The sequence below is a fragment of the Phyllostomus hastatus genome, unplaced genomic scaffold, assembly GCF_019186645.2.
Source record: "Phyllostomus hastatus isolate PE091 unplaced genomic scaffold, TTU_PhHast_1.1 phas_scaffold_182, whole genome shotgun sequence".
Taxonomy (NCBI): Eukaryota; Metazoa; Chordata; class Mammalia; order Chiroptera; family Phyllostomidae; genus Phyllostomus; species Phyllostomus hastatus.
This window is the reverse complement of record NW_025334013.1, coordinates 5,839,121-5,859,754: the sequence shown is the minus strand read 5'-3', so window position 1 is coordinate 5,859,754 and position 20,634 is coordinate 5,839,121. Positions and strand designations below refer to the sequence as shown.

Sequence of the window (20,634 nt, the reverse complement as noted above, 5' to 3'; positions counted from 1 at the left end):
GCGATGACAGGGACCTGGTCCTCGACTGCAGTGGACTGCCGCAATTCTCCACGCTCACACGCACATTTTTTGAGGAAATAACTTGGGTCACCATGAAGATTAAGCAAATGTATGTAGACTGCTTTTAAACTATAAAGCAAAATACATGTGCCAGTGGTTATTATGCCTGTATCGAATCATCTCGGCCCTGCTTATAAAATGCAGTAACTGTATCCCTGTAGTTTCCACTGTATCATCGCCAGGTTCTCGGGGGGCATGGACATCTGCGCCCCCCCCACCACACTTAGCACAGCACTGAGCGGACAGCAGGCAAGGAGGGCTCGGTGAACAGAGCTGAACTCGGCCACTGGTGATAGAAAAACTCTAAATCAGGGGATATAAAACCCAGTAGAACTTTTCTTTTCAATGGTGTCTCCAGATGGAAGCCGGTACGATGTCACTCTCATTTTCACTGACAACTACGGTCCCAGCATGGGATCCTGGACCGAGTCCAGCTCCTCCCCTGCCTCCGAGCGTCTCGGCTGGCGGTCCCTCCGCCGCCACTCCTGTTCTTCACATCCTGGCTTCAGCGACCCTCCCCACCCTCCGGCCCCCATCCTCCAGCCCCCCTGCCCTCCCTGTATGCTCCGTCAGAGCACTTTGCTTAACTGTAATAGTTCTGCACATTTCACGTTTCTGGGGGAGTCTGCATCCACTCCAAAATGCTGTCTGCCTTAGTTACCACTGTATGTACTCCCAGACCCAGGGCCACCACAGTGCCTTGTACACAACGTGCACGCAATTAATACTTAGGACTTGATGAATGAATAGTAAAAATCTTTCAAAACCAAGTATTAAGGTCTTCCAAACAACAGTACTATTTTCTATCATTTCTAACTCAGTACCTCATCTCCTCTTTTCAGGACTGCTTAAAGGAGAGTCCTTGAAAAAAAAAGTAAGTAAATATCAGAAATGGACTCACAAAAAGGTCATCACGAAACTCTGTATTTATTCTCTTCCAATTACACTCTGTACAAATTAGCTCCGTTTGTAAGTTAAACCGATTTTTCTAACTGCCTCCTCTTCAAACTCAACCTGTGTACTTTGGGCCAAGACCCCCAGTTCTGCAATTAGAATAATTTAATCGACAATTCTGTCTGTGACTCACAAAGCACGAGAGGGCACGGCTCTGCCCCCCGGCTGCACAGGTTTGCCACCGTCAGGGGAAACACGCTCCTCTCGTCGGCTGAGGGTCCAGACCCAGCTCCATGTGAAGAACGAAGTGCGAGAGAGTCCCACTCCTGTGCGCTTCAGGCCTCGCTGAAAAGGTGACATTTCTGTGGTTGTGATATTTAATTTATCACAGAGTCATGGTTTTCCCCCTGAAATGCCATGATAGGTAAGCTTAACTCTACGAAGGAAGCCTTTGCAATCCTCTGACAAACGGAAAATCTACACAGAATCTAAAGACCACCATATCACTTACTACAGACAATCCACCCAACAGTCTAATTACAGAAAGATCACTTGAAAGGGCTTTGAAACTAAAAAGAGTGATTAACGGTAAGAGACTGCAGCACCCCCCAGTCTTCTGCCTGATGAAAGGGGTGAGATCCGAGAAGATTAGCTGCTACCAGAATGCTGCAGAAACCAAACACAGGTCCGCTTCAAGTTGGAAAGGGAGAAATTAGTAGTGCTGCCCCACGCTCCGCACAGCTTACCTATAAGCCTGCATACCCCGTCACCCTACCCACAGAGGACATACAGTGAGTTGCCTCTACTTACCTCAAAAAGTACAAAAGGGGTAAAGCTGGTGACTGACCGACCTCGCAAGCCTACAGTGCAAAGTACATTTAAGATAAAAAAGCACACTAACGTATGCTTTGTAAATATAGATACTCCAATACACACACACACAGTAGCAGCAGATAAATTCATTTTTACAAGGCATAGGCTCAAAGAATGTTAATGTGACAATGGATTGGTAAATGAATATTATCCAGTATTTTAAAGTCTTTCTAATTATAGTCCAATCAACAGAAAATATTGTTCAGTAGAGCCTGCCGTATGCTGTACCGTATGTTAAGTTTCAGAAGTCCCTACTCCCACATTTCCCGACAGTTCCGATAAACCCACACACGTGCAGGTCCTGCGGTGAAAATCTCCTGCCCGCCCTTCACAGGTGAATCTCCTTCAAAGCGCTCCCAGGCCTAAGTGAGGCCAGAGAGGAGTGACAGTTCCTCTTAAAATCATCTCAGAAAGCCCCTGGCGATAGAGAACACATCAGTATTTATCTCGTGGACAAACCGGGGATACATCACTGCAGCTTTTGTTAGCAATTGAAGGCCCAGCTCTTCTCAAAAACAGCAAAAACAGTAGACTAAGAAAGTCTCCCTCCCTCATATGTACACACACAATTTGCTCTGTGTTGAATGAAATACTTTCGATTTACAAATAAGCCATGGCCACCTGCTTACAGACTGAAAACACGATCTCTCTTTCGGCTGACATTTTTTCTTATTAGCATGCTTTGGAGCAAAATGAACGCTCCCCTCAGCTTGTGGGCTGTTTATTTAAGAAAGGCTCGAAAGTTCCCCAGTTAAGCCTTCAGTAAGAAAGAGGCTCGTGATATAAATGGACCCGTCCCCTGTTTGGGGGCAGTCCCCCTGCTGGCGCTCAGCACCATCCCCACCTCCTTCCAGCGTGCCCTCCTGTGTTCGAGAGGCGGGAGCGCTAAAAGCTGCCCTTCCCAGACCCCCTGGCAGCTGGAGCTCTGGGTGGAATTTGGTGCACTCAAAGGGGATGTGGAAAGTGGAAGGAGGCAGGAGACCTGGAGCCGCTGACTGCAAACATCAGCAGACCTGCAAGCGAGAGGAAAACACCTCGGTCTCCCATCACAGTACACAACCTCCAGCCTCCGGCTCCCTACGGAGGGAGCAGCCAAGGTCCCATCCCCACGTCCTGTCCCTGTTCTTTCCCACGACAGAACGCACTGCGGCGGTAGCAGCGGTGACTCCCGGACCCCGGGATCCCAGCCACAAGGGTGTGCTCTTGAACTCAGCAGTTCTGGGGAGAGCCTCCTGACCCCCCCTTTCCCAGACGGGGTAGAGAGAGGTGGCCGTTCCAGGGAAGTTCCTCGTTCAGTGTCCTGGAGCCATTCCTGCGGTGCTGCCCGCGAGCAGGTCACACTTACTCGCAACCGTGAGTGAGCTCCTACCTGCCCGTATTAAATCCCTCTCTTCCTGGAACTCTTATGAGACTCCTGTTGCGTGAACTTCTGACCAACAAGTGTTATCTTTGCAACACAACACTACAGCAAACTGAGTAAAGCCCACGAGAACATACCTTCAGAGGAGAAATGCACTGTGGTTGCCGTCACTGTCAATGAAGCCCTTGTTTTAGCGCCAGGCGCTCTGCCATGAGCCTGTCACCTTATTTTCATGTAATCCTTACAAGAACCTTCTGCAGTCAGGACTACTACTAAGCCTGTTTCACGGATAAAGAACCCGGGGCACAGTGAGGTTTTACCAAGAGTCACACAGGTGGTAAGGGGAAAGCGGGATCTGAACCCAGGCAGCGGACGTGCTATTCCCCCCTGAGCCGAAGTATTCCAAATACAGCCAGTCGTTCAGTCACTCTTAGGAACACTTCTGAAGCCACATGGTCTTACTACTGGAAACAATGTTCTCCAGGCTCCGCACCCCGGCCCACACCCACACCACCGTGGAGAACATCAAAGAGGACGCCCACTCTCAAATGGGGTTCCACAGGCACCGACCACATGACCCAGACACCGCACCCCCTGTCTCTGCCCGAGAGGACAGGAATTACACGTCCCTACAAAGATGTATTCACAAATATTCAGAGTAGCTTTATTTTCAATAGCTGAACACTGGAAACAACTGAGATGTCTCTCGCAGGCGAACGGGGAAATAACTACGGTACCCAAATAATGGAATACTGTGCAGCAATAAAAAGGAAGGAACCACTGATACATGTAACAATGTGCATGAATCTCAAAATAATTATGCCGAGTGAAAAACACCAGAACAAAAAAGAACGCACACTGTACAATTCCCTTTACGTAAAATTCTAGAAAGTGCAAACTAATCCAGAGCAAAAGCACGCGGGCCAGTGCTCGTCTGGGCCCTGGGGTGCGCTGGGCGGGGGCAGGAGGAGGGGATCCCATGGGTAGGAGCACACACTTCGGGGCAGTCGGCGAGTTCATCCTCTTGCTTGCAGTGATGCTGTCCTGGGTATTTTTAAAAATTCACAAAATTTTCTACTTTGTACAAATAAATACGCACAGTTTACTGTGCGCCGATTACACGAACACCTCAATAAAGCTGCGGACCTCGGGGAAACAGCCCGAGAGCCATCATCAGCCGGGCCTCCCTCCCTCCGCATCCGGTCTACCACTGAGCACGCCTTGCCCTTCTCTCCGCAACGTCCGGGGTTCCCCCCTCCTTCGCAGAAGTCTGTGACACAGTCCAGAGGACTCCGGTCCGAAGACTGGGCCCTAGTGCTGATTCTGCCGTTTACGGGCACTACTTAACCCTCCTGAGCCTGTTTCCTCGTCTGCGAAACAGGAGGTTCATTAAATCGCGTATTCATTCGACACGTATTTCATAACCTGACTACGGCAAAGATGATAGTGCAGAAAACTTTACCCAAGTATGTTTCATAAACCATAAAAGTCTCTACATAAATGGATGTCGTTTCTACTTCCAGTTCCACTGCCACTGTCCCCGTTCAGATCCTCCACACCTGACAGTGGACGCGGCAGGGCCTTCCCTGAAGCTGCATTATTGCCAAGCCAGTTAAGGTTAAGTACACGGCCAGAGTAAACTTCCTCAGGCAGAGTTTTCGCAGTACTGACTGGTTTAAAAAGCACCTCGACTGACAGGGATAGTGTTGAGTCCTGACGCTGGCTCCTCCCCCCACAGCCGGGCTCACCGACCTCAACCACCTCCGGGCGCGCAGACCCCAGGGCCAGCGCGGGGACCTGCGCGTGTGCCTGTGCGGGAGCCTCCCACGCTAGCACTGCCCTTCCCACTCTTCTCTGACCAGCTACGCCCACTGCCGCCCTCAAGGTCTCCGTCAACACCGAGCTCTGCTGATGCAGGCAGCTTTGGGAAAGAGCGCCTTCACTGGGTCCTACAGACCACAGACAGAAAGGACTGCCCGTAAACACTGTACTCTAGCTGGTAAAGGCAGAGGCGAGCAATCCTGACACTGCTTGACGCGCACGCTGGAGCTGAACGCACCCATAAATCGTCGACAAGGACAGCCAAGCTCCTTCTGGAAGCTGTTCCCGGCACCCCCCAATTCCAGGCACCCGCTCACCCACACCCCCTTCATCAGTCTCCGGCTGAGGCTGGCCGAGCGGGCACCAAGGATGCTGGAAGCACGAGGCGTGGTCGCTGCCCTTGAGGAGCTCACGGTCTAGCGAGCTTCAGACTCTGGCCTCTCCCCCGCCTGACCGTGCTGACTGCCGACTGGGACAGCGCTCCACTGCAGGGGCAGGCCCGCACCTGGCCGCTAGGCACTCAGTCCCGCCTCCTTCCGACGGGCCTCTCCCAAACGACGGGCACTTCCTGCTCCTTTCACGAGCGCCTGGCGTGAGGATGCTCTCTGCACAAGGCAGGCACTAAATACAGACTGACCGCCTGCCCAGTGGCCTAGGACCCATCGAACGTCCAACGACGACGAAAGAAAACTCAGCTTCATCTGAAAAAAGATAACCTTCAAGTTTCTGAAGCTTTCCACTTCTTTGTTTTGAATCAAAAATTAAATTTATAAGCCCCTGTCCTGCAAAAAACAGACTAAAAGGATTCTTTTAGAAAGAACACATTTTTTGTGTAACTGATGACCAGAATGTCCTCTCAGAATCCAAATCTGTGATGTTAATAATTTGCAGTGTTGTCTTTTTATCTTATTAATTTCTTTCTACCTATTGTCATGTTTACATTAGAAGAGTTTTACATTCTCTTTGAGGGAATATACCTCATGAAATTTTAAGCAAGAAAAATATACTCTAGCCGCCTCGCTGTGTACAAAAACCTTCATGTTAGCACAGCGCCGAAGCGACACGTGCCCCACAGCGCCCACACGAGCACCCTCACTGCGGCATTGCGTGACGGTGCAGGCCACAAGAACCAGCCTGCGCTCACTCGTTCGGGGCTGGTCAGACAGAAGCATGAGTCCTGGCCAGGTGGCTCCGTGGGCTGAGCACCGCCCCATACACCGAAAGGTTGCCGGTTCGATCCTGGATCGGGGCACATATCTAGGTTGCGGGTTCGATACCTATTTGGGGCACGTGTGAGGCAACTGATCGATGTTTTATCTCACATCAGTGTTTCTCTCTCTCTCTCTCTCTCTCTCTCTCAAATCAGTGAGCATCTCCTCCGGTGAGGATCAAATAAAATTTATGAGACGTACATGCGTACAATGGAATACTATGCAGCCACTTTGACAAGAACGAAGCAACCCTGCATGCACTGATGCAGACAGAATGACTGCCAAGATACAATGTGAAGAGTGAAGGTAAAGTGTAAAATCTACTGTGTCTAAAAAGTGTTTCCCCTGGCTGGCGTAGCTCAGTGGATTGAGCGCAGGCTGGGAACCAAAGTGTCCCAGGTTCGATTCCCAGACAGGGCACATGCCTGGGTTGCAGGCCACGGCCCCCAGCAACTGCACATTGATGTTCCTCTCTCTCTCTCTATCTCCCTCCCTTCCCTCTCTAAAAATAAATAAATAAAATCTAAAAAAAAAAAAAAAGTGTTTCCAGGGGGGAGTAACAAATATTAACATGCTTTCATATGGATGCATTCTCTTTGGTGGTAATAGCACTGTCCAGGGGGAAGAAAGAATGGGAGGAGGAACGGGAACAAGAGAGAGGAGGAAAACTTATTTTTCACTGTATATCCTTCTTTACCATTTTGAATTTTTGAAGCCTTGTATATATCTCCTTACTTTTTCAAAAAATTTAAAAAGAAAACTTTTTTTTAGATATTTTTATTTATTTTTAGAGAGGGGAAGGGAGGGAGAAAGAGAGAATCAATGTGTGGTTGCCTCTTACATGGCCCCCACTGGGGCCGTGGCCTGCAACCCAGGCATGTGCTCTGACTGGGAATCGAACCTGCGATGCTTTGGTTCGCAGCCCGCGCTCAATCCACTGAGCTATACCAGCCAGGGCAAAAAGAAAACTTTTATACAGTAGTCCCCTACCACATCCACAGTTTTGATTTCTACGGTTTCAATTAACCACAGTCCAAAAATATCAAATAGAAAATTCCAGAAATAAACACTTCGTAAGTTTTGAATTACACACCCGTCCGAGTAGCAAGGTGAGCTCCGGAGCCTGCCCACTGCAGCCGGCCCCGGACATGGCCACCCTCCCGCCCACGGTGCTGCGCTGTTCATGCTTGCCCCTCAGCCCCCGAGGAGCCCTCTCACCGTTGGCCCACCGGTCTTGGGGTCCCCGGGCTGGGGTTCCAGCGGCCCCTACCACACCTGGTGGCACAGGCACGGGAACAGTGCGGCGGGCACCTCGGACACACCAGGGGGAAGCCGTGAAGTGCTCCCTGTGATAAAAAGGTGTGTCTGTGCAGGAAAAACATACTATACGAGGGGGGACTCCCCCCAAAATAGAATTTATTTATGAAATATTGTGTACTTATTCTTAAATGTTTCAACTTCAGCTACCTTCAACATACTCTCCATTGGCTGCAATTCACCCATCGAGATGTTTCTCCTGCTCAAGACAGTGTCTGAACTTGCCCATTTTAATGCCCTTTAGTGCCTCTGCCTTTGTTTGTTTCACCTCTTCTATGTAGGCAAAATGTTTCCCTTTGAGGACTTGTTTCATCTGGGGAAACAAAAAACAAGTTGCCTGGGGTGAGACAAAGTGAACAGGGAGGCACCAGAGTCATGTCGTTTTGGGTCAAAAACTGCTCAACACTCAGCACGGTGTGGGCAGGTGCACTCATAAACACCCATCATGAAACGGGCAAATGCGTTGAAACAGTTTTAAAAAAAAAATCCATTGAAGACAAACGCAGCCTCTCACAACAACGCCAGCTGGCGCACTGGTACAGATGGGTTCCTAGACCACTCCCCTAATGGAGGAAGCCTGTCCTACAAGGGGTCTGCCCTCCAGAAGATGATTCCAGTTTGTTTTGGGTCCCCCCTCATATATAAGGTCCTGTACTATCCAAAGTTTCAGGCATCCAGTGGGGGCCTTGAAATGTATCCACCACAGATAAGAGGTGATACTGTACACGACAATGTCACTTTGCTTTTCTTTGTAATATTGCTGCAGGTACAAGTTAAAGAAGACTCATTCTTCATTTTCAGGGGAAAATCTCAAAGCAACTGAGTAATTCCAGAGAGCCTTGTTATTTCCCCCTCAAGCTGTGCCGCCATCTCCCCTCACCCCCACCGTGAGGCGAAGTGTAGGAACCTACTTGACTCAGCCTGCTTTGGGGGCAAGTGTTATCAGCGCCCCCTCTGAATGGGGAAGCCACGGCGCCCCTGTTTCCCCCAGCATTCAGCGGGGCTAGCTGCTACAGCTCTCATCCTGGATGCTGAGAAAAATCTGTGGAGTTCAAGACGAGTCTGGATAACAAGGGGAGCAGGAAAATTGATGGGGGGAACACGAGTCAGTGTGATGAATGGGCTGGTCCAGAACAGCAGGTGACGGATATGCAGATGCGAGACTGGCAGGGAAGGAAGACGGTCCGCTCACAACAGATGGATGGAGATGCTCAATCATCTCCGGAACACGCACGTGGCTGCCACACGCAGCCCTGTCTGCACGGCACCAGCGGCTCCCCACTCACCTGCAGGGCACGGCCTCCCGCCTCCGGAGGCGCTCTGCACAGGACCCCCACAGGGCGGGGCCGGGGGAGCGGCAGCAGGCAACGCGGGTGAGAGGAAGATGCCGCTCAGCTGCACGCTGGGCTCTCGGGACTGATGGCTACTGGACTTCTTCCTCCGGCTTCCAAAAACAGGCCCATTTTGTCTCTCCGGTAGCTCTCACCGCTAAGTGAGGCCTCTCCTGTGGGGGTGACCTGTCTGCCCGGGCCTGAGGGGCTGCCCAGGACATAAGAATTCCCGTGTCAAAACAGGGACAGTCCTGGGCAAACCGGAACCAGTGGTTACCCTACTGATGGGCCGCTGTCCTCCCCTTGTTTTCCCCTTCCTCCTGGTCAGCAGGAGAGTGCAGCGTATTGGGCTCAAGCTCTCGGCCGCACAGAAGTCCTCGTGGAGGGCGCCTGTTGCCTCCAGTCACTGGAGACTAGCAGAGAAGTAAGACACAACAAGGAAAATCACCCAGCCTTGTCTCTTCTCAGAACGAGAACATCTTTTTAAAACGTCCGTGATAAAAAGGCTCAATTACTCCAGCAGCGTGGGAAGGAATTTAAGTCTTGATGCCGCGATCCAGGTCTCGTTAACAGAGCATCAGACGGCCCGGCCGCCCCTCGCAGGGCCGGTGCTGTTCCTTCCAGCTCAGCCGCGGGGGCGTCCAAGGACAAGGGAGGGGGCCGCGATCCGGCGCAGGGTGGTAGCTGGCACGGTCCCCGTCCCTCTCCCTGCCCCCTCCGCGCTGTCCGCCGGACCCCAGCTCTAGAAAAAACAGTGTTATAACAAGACTTCTGGTTTCTCTAAGACACATTAAAAAATTAATTGCTGAAGGAGAAAATTAATTTTAGAAACACATGAGGTTACAATTTTTTTCCTGGGGATGGGGGAGGAAATGCAGTTATTTTCGTTTTCGTCCTGGGGGCACAAGCTGGGAGCTGTCCAGTCGATAACCTGGCCATCAGAACAAGGTTTGTAATTAAAAGGTCAGTGACCTGGAAAGCCGGGGCCCCACTCCCGGAGCTTCTCAGTAATGACGGCGCTATTAAATTAAGACTGTTATGAAATCAATGCTAAAGAAGCTTTCATGGTAACGAGATTCCATTCAAGGACATGCAAACTACCTCATGAAATGGACGTAAATGATAAAAAAGAAAAGTAATAAAAGAGAGTTAAATTGAAATCTGTGTAAGAATTTACTCCCCCTGAAAATACTCCGGCGAGAGAAGCCCTGCACGTCTCCCCCGCCCCCCAGGTGGAGACCATCGGGTTTCTTCCTCAAGTTCACTTCCAGCAAGGAGGCGGTTCTGCTGCTGGGGGTTCCGCTTCCAGGAACAGCAGAGGGATGAGATCTTGTTTCGCCTTTCAGAATGAGAAAGTCCGGCGGCGTGTCGTCTTTGCTTCGTTGTGCTCCCCACCCCGCACTGTCTCCCAGACGAGGGAGCACGCAGCCCTCAACTTGCACACTTCGGAGGGCACAGTGGGCGGAAGTGTGGGCCGCCGCTGCCGCCGCCGCCACCCGGGGCCCGCTGCGCCGGGCGAGAGACGCTGCGCGGGGCGAGACGCTGCGCCGGGCGAGAGGGAAGAGCCGGCGGTGCCCGTCCCTTCCCCGGAAGCCCGCTTCGCGGCAGGCCTGCCCGAGTGAGCTGACAGGCAACTCTGTGTGCCTCCCGCCTCGCCCACCCCCGCGGGCCCCCGGAACAGGCACGCTGTCTCCCCACCTCGCACGCAGCCTGCCAAGCATGTTTGGAAGCGGACTGCCTCCTGCATTTTGTGGTTGGACAGCGTGTCAGATCAACACAAGCCTCCTGACAACAATGACCAAGCCTCTGACTTTCCGGGCCGATTCGACTGCTGCCTGCAAGCTCCTCGAGCTGCCTGGAGTGCAGCCTGCTTCGGGCCCAGAGATGACGCCCCCCCGCCCCGCAGGGAGTGCCGCCAACACAGAGACCGGTTCTGCGCGGGCCTGACCCCCACGCACGGCCGCGCCCCTCACGACCGGCCACCTCCGCCGCTGATGTGCCATCTGCGGAGTCGGGTGGCGGGGGGTGGCGGGGGGGACACAAACATCGATTCTAGTCTTCCGAAGGTGAGCGGTTGCTGTTCCCTTCTCCCCCCCAAAAAAAAATCCCAATAAAAGAAATGTTGTAAATTACACAAAATGGCAGCACACACTTCAAAGAAAATGATAAATGATTCTAATAACTTCATGTTTCTCATTAATGACTCCATATTCAGACTTTAAAGCATCCAAAAGAGATCTCTGAAAAACAAAAATAAAACTTAAAAAACCGCAAACGCAAAAGACCTCTGCAAACCAACGTCCCTCTGTCCCCGTGTCACTCCCCACTGCCGCCCCCGGCCTCCCCGCCCCCACAACCAGAGCGCACGCCCCCCACCTGTCAGCGGCAGAGGCGGAGCCCAGCCCCGCTCCCGGCTGCGCTGCGGCTTCCCAATAAAACAAACTCAGCTGATGCGCCTCAAGTTACCCTCATTTTCCACTGAACTGACATGCACTACAGGGACCTCAATTTCTATATTAAATATTAAATAATATTAAAAGAAAAACAAAATTGGATTTGCCTTTTCAGGAAAGAGATGTTTATTAAAAAAAAGAAAGTCAAGATTATAATTCAAGGCAGTGCTCCACTGCAATCCCCCGAAGGGACATTTGCTGGGAAAAGCCAAGGCTACAGCAGCGGCGAGCGCGCCCCGCCCACCGCTGCGCTGAGCCCTTGGGGGGCGGGGGGACACCCACGGTCCAGTCCGGGCACCCGCGCCCTGGTCCCCGCCCAGGGCACCCTCTCCACCGCGAAGACAAGCCTCTTGCCTCCCCAGCTTCTGTTAGGGACAGGGGACATGCGTGCTCCTCTGCAAAGGCGCCTCCCCCCTCACCTCGCCAGCGACGGCGCCAAGCTACGCGGACCACATCCGCCTGACCCCGGGGACAAACGGAAATACACAAGCGAGGGTCAGATCCACGCAGGGGCTCCTCTTCCCGGGCGCCAATCAAACCTTAGGACTCTCTGCCCAGAGAAGGTCCGCCAGAGCCGGCCCTACTGGGATTCGCCTCAGAAACAAGAATCTCTGACCAGGGGAGCGTTTTTTGAGAAGGGGGATGGGTGACTCAGTCCAGCGACTCCGGGTCTCAACACGGGTAAGCTCCCGAGGAAGAAGGGCAGGACGCCTCGCAAGGTCCTCGCTGCCTGGGATTCTAGCAGCGCCAACCCACGTGCGCGGCCAAGAAGGGACTAAGCCCACTCTGTCAACAAACACTCGTCTCCTTCGGGTCTTCGCCCACAGGCCGCCCTCCGGGTGAGGCGCACGCGCTAGCCGCCTGGCCAGGAGGTGCTGTCCTCGACACCCCCAGCCAGCACCACGGCCCTCCCCCACTGCCGGAGCACTCCCCCGACACCGCCCCGCTGTCCTGTCCTTTCCCCGTCTGCCTTCCCCGGGAGAACTGAAGCGCTGGGAGGGCAGGGGCCTGTCCCCAAACTGGGTGTGGCGCAGGGCAAGCACTCGCGCTGCAGAAACTTAATCCGTCAGCTGTGTTTCCTTTAAAAAGGGGCAACAAATAACAATTGCACAAACAGTTTCCTCTCTTCAGTAATTATTAGCCAACTAACTCCAAAGAAGCATTATTTGGTCCAGAGTTTCTCTCTCTCTCTCTTTTCTCTCTCTCTCTCCCAGTCAGGGATTTATTAAAATTAAACAGATTAGATGGAGCTCCTGATACTAAAACTGCTCAGCAAAGCCTGCGGTGGGGAAGTGCCGGGCAAACACCAGAGACATTTGTCTCTAAATTGCTCTAAATACCTTCTGCAAATGAAATTCTAACCCAGCTGCGTTTGAGAGAAAATGAGGAATAACTGGTCATTGTCAGTGGAAGAGAAGATCAGGCAGTTATAATATTGCACAATGTACGGGGCGAAGGATCTCTCGGCAACCATAGATTTTGTCTCAGGTTACCCCGGGTAATCAACACAGCTTTTAGGCTCAGCTTTCCCCAGCCTCGATGCTTTGATGAGAGAGCTGAAATCCCCAAGCTTTTATGATTAATTACTCCCCATAGGTACACATATTTCAAGGAAAAACTCTTTTATGGCATGATGGTTGCGGAGTGGAGAGGCCAGCCCACACACTCCAAATTTTAATAATCTCCTGCTGACGGGGGCGAGCAGGATGCCACCAGCACCCGCACAGCACCCTCCCCGGCTCAGTCCCAGGGACCCGCCCGAGGAGCTGCCCGCAGAGGAGAGGCCTGGGCTCGTTCCACCGAGACTGCGAGCACAGCCTGGAACCCGGTGCTGCAGGGTCACCTCCGTGGGACAGCGGGAGCAAACCTGGGGCACGCCTCCCTCTGCTTGTCCAGCCGCAAATGACTTAGAGCTCAAAGCCCAGAATTTTGAGGTTGGCATTCCAGCTCTCAAAGGAAAGAGAGTTCTGTTTTGGGGAGAAAGAAAACTCTTTCTTCCCTCTTGGCATATGAGCTTTCCAGAAAAAAAAAATGGGTTTCTTTTCTTTGTTTATTTTTTACAAAAAGAAAAATATCCTCAATTTCAGCAGAGCTGGAATAGATTCTGTTTCAGACATACTAAATTTGTCAAGATCCATTTAATCCGTGCCTACAGAAACACCATAAAACCCGTTATTTACCACTTCAATCCGTGAATCAGACTGACCCCAGGCTTGACCTTCACCTGACCTTGTTTAGTCATCTCATTTCCCTTTTCCTTCATTTCTTTCTTCCTCATGCTCTACTGAGGCAGCTGACCTACAGCCAGCCATGTAGCAGTCAGGGTCGTTATCAGAAGAAAGGAGCAGAAAGCACAAGTCTTATCCCATGAGCCTCTGCTGCTGCTGCACGCTGCTCGTGCCCACCCGTCCTAGGCTGCGCTGCGGGCCTCACACCTGGAGCCCGACTGCCCGCATTAGAGGAGGGAGCCCATGTTCCCGTGGGGGGGCACCCCTCACACGCACCCCACGCCAGTGGGACAGTCAGAGGAGACCCTTTCACCAGCACCGTGGCTTCTACCTGCCCCGTCCCCCGTCCCCGGCCGCTTTCTGGAGGCCGCTGTGCATGGCCATGGGAACCTGTCTGTACCTTTCTTCTTCAGGAACGCTCTCCTGGTCGCAAGTGGGCTCTGGCGGACACGGGAATTCTGTAGAAACTTCACCGCTGTGGCAATCTAGTGGGGAAGATAAATCAGGAAAGAAGAATAAACTTCGACAGCATGAATTTCAAGGTTAAACATCCTGTGAGTTTATCCCACGTCCACAGAAATAACACGCCACTGTGGTCACGCTCACTACCGGTCGTTTCTCACATTTGCCATCCACCTGAACAGAAGGCTGTGCCGGTGCCCTCCCTTCGCTGGCTCCCTGCGTCTGACTCTGTCAAACCGAACCCCCCCAGCCTCATGGCTGAGACCTGCAACAGTCTTCTCCGGGCCTCCCTGTTCAGGCTGCCTCTCCGCATCCCGGGCAGGCAGCCCTCTCCTGGCCATGCTCTTCCACGTCACCCTTCCACGTGTGCCCATGCTATGCCCTCTTCCTAGAAGGCCTCCCTGTCTTGCCTCTACCTGTCTGAACATTTCACGCACACACATCCCCCAGCACAGCCCTTTTACAGCCCATGCGAACTCCTCGGAGCCCTCCCTCAACGAGCAAGCCGTCTCTGACCTCCCTGCTCTGCTCTCTCAACTCCCTCAATGCCTGCAGTGTGTCCCGAGTAACCGAAGACACAATCACACCGCCCTCCAACCTCCCGGCCACCTCCCCAAGCGCACGGCAAGCACCCGAAGGGCAGAGACCGCGCTGCCTCTGCAGAGCCCGGCCCGGCGCGGAGCAGCCCACCACGGGGCCGCCGTTCCCGCTGGGCCCTCTCGCACAGATTCCGCAGAGCCTTCGGAGGACCAAGTTTGGGGTGTCGTGGCTAAAAGCCGACAGGCTGACAGACTGTCTCTCTGCCCGGGCATGACAGGTGAGGAAACCTCTGCATCTGTGAACGAGCCAGGGAGAGGGCGGAGGGAGAAGTGGTGAGGGCGTCACCTTCTCATCGTCACGCCGCACGCGCTGAGCGGGTCTGCGCGCTGCCTGCCTGCCTGCCCTCCTCGCCGCACACTCGCGCCACGGGAACCCGCCCCAGGTAGGGAAGGGGCCGTTCTCAGTGACCGCCGTCACGCACCCCATCAAAACCAAAGGAATAACGTCTCACGTTACGAGTCAAGTCAACGGGCCCTGCAGCTCACTCATAAGCTGGTGAGAGAAAACGTTTTCTAAGGGGCTGAATATAAGGAAGTTTTCTAAGACCCTTCAAACTAAGGGCAGCAGCTACACAGAGACTCAAACAGAAAGCACTGTGACTACAAGGGAAACACAAATTTAAAATATTTTCTTCGTCTTTTCCATGCCTTCAATCCCGAGATCAGACAGCCTCCCCTGGTAACAAAAGCGCTGCGGATAAATCAGAAGGGAAGACAGGAAGCCGGGATAATTCCTTCTGGTGTCCCCTGCCGACCTTCCGTGGGAAGTGTGCCTAACACAGTCACCCTGGGGGTGACCTCAGGGTCCCCGTTTTTAAGATTTGGGCCTGTGAGTGACAGGAAACCTGGCATTCCCTGAGACTGGCTAAGATCTGCCGACGCATCAGCCACCACCAGGAACTGCAGGGATCACCAACCAGTTCTGGGCTAGGAAAGACAGGTGCTCGAGAGCCTAGAACCCCCAAACTAAATACTCAGCCCCAGCCTGAGCCCTCAGCCACATCGCCTCAGGTTGCACCAAAATGGAGAAAAATCAGGCAAACGCCCCCCAAATGGGTACATTTTAATAAAGAGATGGGAGAGGGGAAAGAAAGAGGAGAAAAAAAGCCAAAAGAAAGGGGAGAAGGAGGGAGAGGAAGTGGAGAAGGAGGCAGCGAGCCGGCAAGAGGAGGAGGCAGAGAAGCTGGAGCAGAAGGGGAGGCAAGAGAACAGGAGAGGGGAGAAGGGGGGCGTGCGGCGGGCCGAGGAAGGAGGGGGAAACAAAGGGAGAGGGCCCGTGCCCTGTGCAGAGGATGGACAGTTAGTTAGTCACACGGTCACCGGCCCCACAGGGTCAGTGCCAATGTGCACAGCTCAGAGGGCTCGGGGATAATTGTCCTTCACCTGGAGGAAAAAATACAGACACCTCGACACACGAGGCAATTAGCGCGCCCACATCATGCGGCAGGCTCTGCACGCCACGCCACGCCACGCCGGGGCAGGCGTGCCGGTGGCGGAAATGGGGCCCAGCGCGTCCCAGCAGGGGATGCTAAGAGCACAGCTCCGCTCATTTCCCCATAAGCATACACCGTTCCCTCATCCTTGCCAAATTTTCCATGGCAGAGAAAGAAAACAGGATCCCACCACTAAAACGCACGGGTTTCACCTTGCTTTTTTAATACAGTCCTTGGTATATGCATTTCTGGTCAGAGAGCAAAGTTCTGATGGGTTTAATGGTGCACTCAATGCAGTGCTTGGCGCATTCCATCAATTTTTTTTTAAAAATTGCATCTCTTATTTCTTTAAATACATTAATCAGCCTAGTGTAGGCAAAACGGATCCATCGGACAATGCAATAAACATGAATTATCATCTATCCAACACGCATAATGGCTTAAAAATACATAATAGCAGGTGTAGTTTAAATGATTAGTTATTACACCTGTGGTGGGTCTGATTCAATTGGGAAAAATCATCTTTAATAGGTTAAAAGGTTTAGATCACCATGCTTTCCTTAAAGTGGCTGTAGAGAGGGGATGATGGAGTGCTCTGTCATTAGTAATTCATTTAAGAAAAACGTAGGGGATATAGCAAAGAACAGCATAAACGAGCGAATCCAATTTAAACATCAGGTAAAGTAGAAAACACCTTTTAAAAAAGCAAGATAAATGAATTTGGAAGGGAGATGAAATTGATGTATTTATTTTAACGGGAATTTGACAAAGTCCCGGCACACTTCAAACTTGCAAAAATATGAACAATTTCTTTTAAAGTTTCCATTCACTAATTTCAAGCCATATAAAATGATACTGCCAAACACCTGCATAAAGTATATTTGGGGCTTGTTTATGCTCCTCTTGATCTTTGTCTGAAAATGCAGGCGACAGGCAAATCACATATTTAACAGCATCGATATCACCACACCAGATGCAAAAATATAAAGCATCCAAACTAAGAGCCTCAACATAATGTGTTGAATAAGAAAGAGACCCAGCTAAGCAGCTCCACGTAAGTGTGAACATATGAAAACCTCTCTCCTCCTGCCACTAATTTCTCCGGCTACTTTCTACTCTCCTCCCTCCGCCCAAGGAACTGGCACTGCAGCAAGGGGGCGAGGGCCTGTCCAATCTCGACTTTTCCAAGCCCTACACATATGCGTAGATTTCCCCGAAATCTTTACCCTCGATGCAAAGACCTTAACACAGTAAACACACGACCGTGCACTTGGTCTGCATCTCGCGTTCCCCTGCTGCCGGCCACTTTCCGTGAACTTGGTGAAGCAATCCCGCTGGCTCGGTGCTCCGCAGAGGGCCAGCACGCACGACACGCTTTTGCTGGAGGAAATGACGGGGTGCTTGCAGCCTGCCCTGTATCATCCGTTTGATTTTCTAATTAGGAGATGAATGTGACCATTCATGGGTTCTATTTGCGCCCAACAAAATCACACGAATTCAGGCCACATCTTCCGCCTCAATGTCAACGGTGTAAGACGGAGAGTGGAGCTTCACCGCGCAGGCGGTGGGAGCGCAGCAAGCCGGGGAAAACCCTGGCCCAGAGCACCTGGTGCGCAGCTGCAGCCACTTGCTGTTGCGCCCAGGGCACCACGGCGCCGGCTCCCTTCTCGCAATGGGTGCACCTCCGGTCAGCGGGAGCCGGCTGCACAAAAACGGGGGCGACGAACTCCGAGGAACACAGAAGCAAAGTTTCTCGCCGCCCAATTGCTGTGACCCTATCCACCTCCCTCTCCCAAAAAGCAAAGTGAGACAACCCTGCTACCATCGACGCCACAATTTTATAGAATTTTGGCGATTTTCACTGTTTATCACTTAAAGCTGGAGGGGAAACGGAGTACAAAGAGGAGTAAATTCTTGCCTTTGCAGTGTCTCCGCTGGAGTGACTGTCAGCAACCTGGGGGGAAAACAGGGGACTTCAGGTCGGAAACACCTTTGCCTCCAAGATGATTGGCCAACTGAGAGAGATTTGTGTTTGAGAGACCAGGATTTGTAACTGTATAAATCAATGGAGCACGGTGTACTCAGGGGCCATCTACGATGAACTATGTGCCGTTAAATGCACTGTGCGGGGTAAGCAATCCCCAGCGAGAGGATCGAGGTTCCTGCCGGTCCTCACGGAAGAGCTGCTTCCTGTGCGTTCTCCGCTCCCCCGCCGAGACCTGCTCGCTGTCATCCCCAGAGCGCACACTTCGTTTCCCGCACGAGGGGGCCGGGAGAGCGGAGCTCGCCTAATAACGAACCTGGGGTTTGCGGGAGCCTTAGCACTTTGCGCCTGACATGTAAGCCTGATGCATTGTCTCCAGCGACACGTACTTGGAATGTCACCAATTCCAGCGCTCCTGCGTGCTACACGCACATCTATCGCCTCAAATGTGAGCCTTCATTAGCCATTTTTAAATATTAAAAATATTCAAAAATGAATGACACTAAAAACCAAAGCCAAGTCCCTTCTGACCCAGAAGGATCACAACTAGAGGGCAAGAGAAAAGGACCGGTGTGCAGGCGAAACCCCGTCCGACGCGGCCGCCACCCCCGCGCCGCTCAGGACCTCAGACCGCCGGTGAGCAGCTCCTCCGCGCGCACGAGGGAGAGGGGCGCCCAGAACCCTGCTAACAAGCCCGTAAACCAAGGCCGCACGAGTTTTAACAGGGACTGACTTTATAAAAGCTGGGCATTGCTGAGAAGGAGAACCTCTTCAAAGGGAAAAGCTGCATTTTAGTGAGAAATCAGTACTCTGTCAGGAGTTCCTTGACAAATATGGTCATCGGTGGCACAAGGAAATAGTTGCAAAGCAGCTGTTAATCAGAGAAACACACCGCAGAACGCTGATGCCAGCACTCACGGCGAAACGGCAGCGGGCTAATTATGAAGCCATAGATCTCACTAAAGAGGCCGTGTTCCCGGCGATTCCGGCAAAGCGCTCTCGGCGCCAGGGCCCTCGGACAACATAACTCTGGGTTTCTGTGTCCGTCCTCTCTGATCTGCGGCGCACGACCCCAGGCTCTCTTGCTAGTTGGGCCGAGGAGAGCAGCCACCCTGGAAAGCAGGGCCCCCCCACGGCCACACCCCAAGATGCTCCACCAACACATCCAAAAGGTGCCAGACCCCAAACCGGAGGGAGAGAAAAATCTATGGGCGTGCAAAGGAAGTGTGGGAATTATCACCGTTAAGTGTGGCAGTCGAGCAAGTGGGTGTGAGCTTTCAATTGAGGACAGCCGCCCCAACCCACCAAGATGGAAAGAAAGAAAGAAAAAGAAGAGGCAGTACACAGGAAACGGAGACCATGGTGTCCGACAGCCACGTCAGAGGGAAGAGGGGAGACTGGACCGGCGGAGAGCCGCTCGCAGGGTGTGAAATGCGACGCGGGGAAGCCGCCGAGGGTCCAGCAGGCCGGGGAGAGGGGAAAGTTAATACGCAGAAGCAGCCTCGGTCAGCCAAAATTCAATACGATCCTCCGCAAGGACGCGGCGGAGCGAGGCTCCCCGAAACCAGAGGAGCGGGGGTGGGGGAGGGGCGCCGCCGGCCGCCCGGCGCGAAACCACTGGAATGGCAAGAGGGGAATAACCTTGAGGTGGACGGCGCGCCGGCAGCCCCAGCGCGGAGCCAAAGTGCCCCCTAGCCGGAGGCGGCGGCCGTGCAGCCGGGGCGGCCGGCGCGCCGCTCGAGTCGCACAACCCAAATGAAGTGTTTTCACTCAGGGAAAATGAAATGTTTTGCAAGATGAAACAGAATAAAAATTGAGGTTTTAGGTAATTACTAGTTGGCATTTACATATCACGGGCTGGTTCAACACCTATTCATTTTCCTCTTTTATTTTCAATTTTTTAAAATGGCTCATTAAAAATGAACAGATGACAGTGACAGGATTTTTTTTTTTCTCTTTCTCCTTCTCCGAGGGTTACCAAATCAAGAGGTGCTTTTAGCCCGGTTATCTACAATGCACACCCACGAAGATGTGTTTTATTTGCACCGAGGCAGGGGGGAAAAAGTGGAAGTCCACGAAAGCTGGGAAGTTCCAGAAGGACGCCGGTGAGCGGTACTTGAGGCGGCCGCCCGCGCCGGCCCCAGGAGCCCGCCGGCCAGAGCCCCAGCACTCAGGGAGTTAAAGGGAAGAGCCTCTCTTTCAACTTGGAATTTCCTGGTTTTTGTCATTGTGTCCTTCCCATTGTTGGTCTGGGTTGCAACCCCATACTAATTAAGCTGTGGGCCCTAATTTCCTTTGTTTTACTTTCCTCTGTCCTTTTGTTTTTCACATTAAAGAAGTAATATGTCTTTGGGACAAGTGCAGGGGAGTTGACATAACAGCATGCAGTGTTTTTCTGGTCTATTGTGTAAATCTGTATTTAGGGAATCCCCAAGCACGCATTATTGACCCTAGTCTCTCTTAAAACACGCTGGTATGTGTCGTAAAAGCATTTATGAAAATGGCAACACCGTATGTATAAAAACTGCCTTTCCAAGTGAAATGTCTCTGCATTTAAATTTTTCTTGGCCCCAGTTAAAAATATTGCATGAGCTGCTTGTCAGACAGA

At 52.3% G+C, this 20,634-nt stretch overlaps 1 protein-coding gene across 1 annotated transcript in view; it reads right to left on the bottom strand.

Annotated features, from left to right (window-relative positions):
* Nucleotides 1-20,634, bottom strand: part of PEX14 (peroxisomal biogenesis factor 14) — a 129,799-nt gene that overhangs the window by 63,314 nt on the left and 45,851 nt on the right. Inside the window, exon 3 of the mRNA XM_045860050.1 lies at nt 13,949-14,033. Coding sequence (XP_045716006.1) covers nt 13,949-14,033 — 85 coding nt within the window. The remainder of the gene's footprint in view (nt 1-13,948; nt 14,034-20,634) is intronic.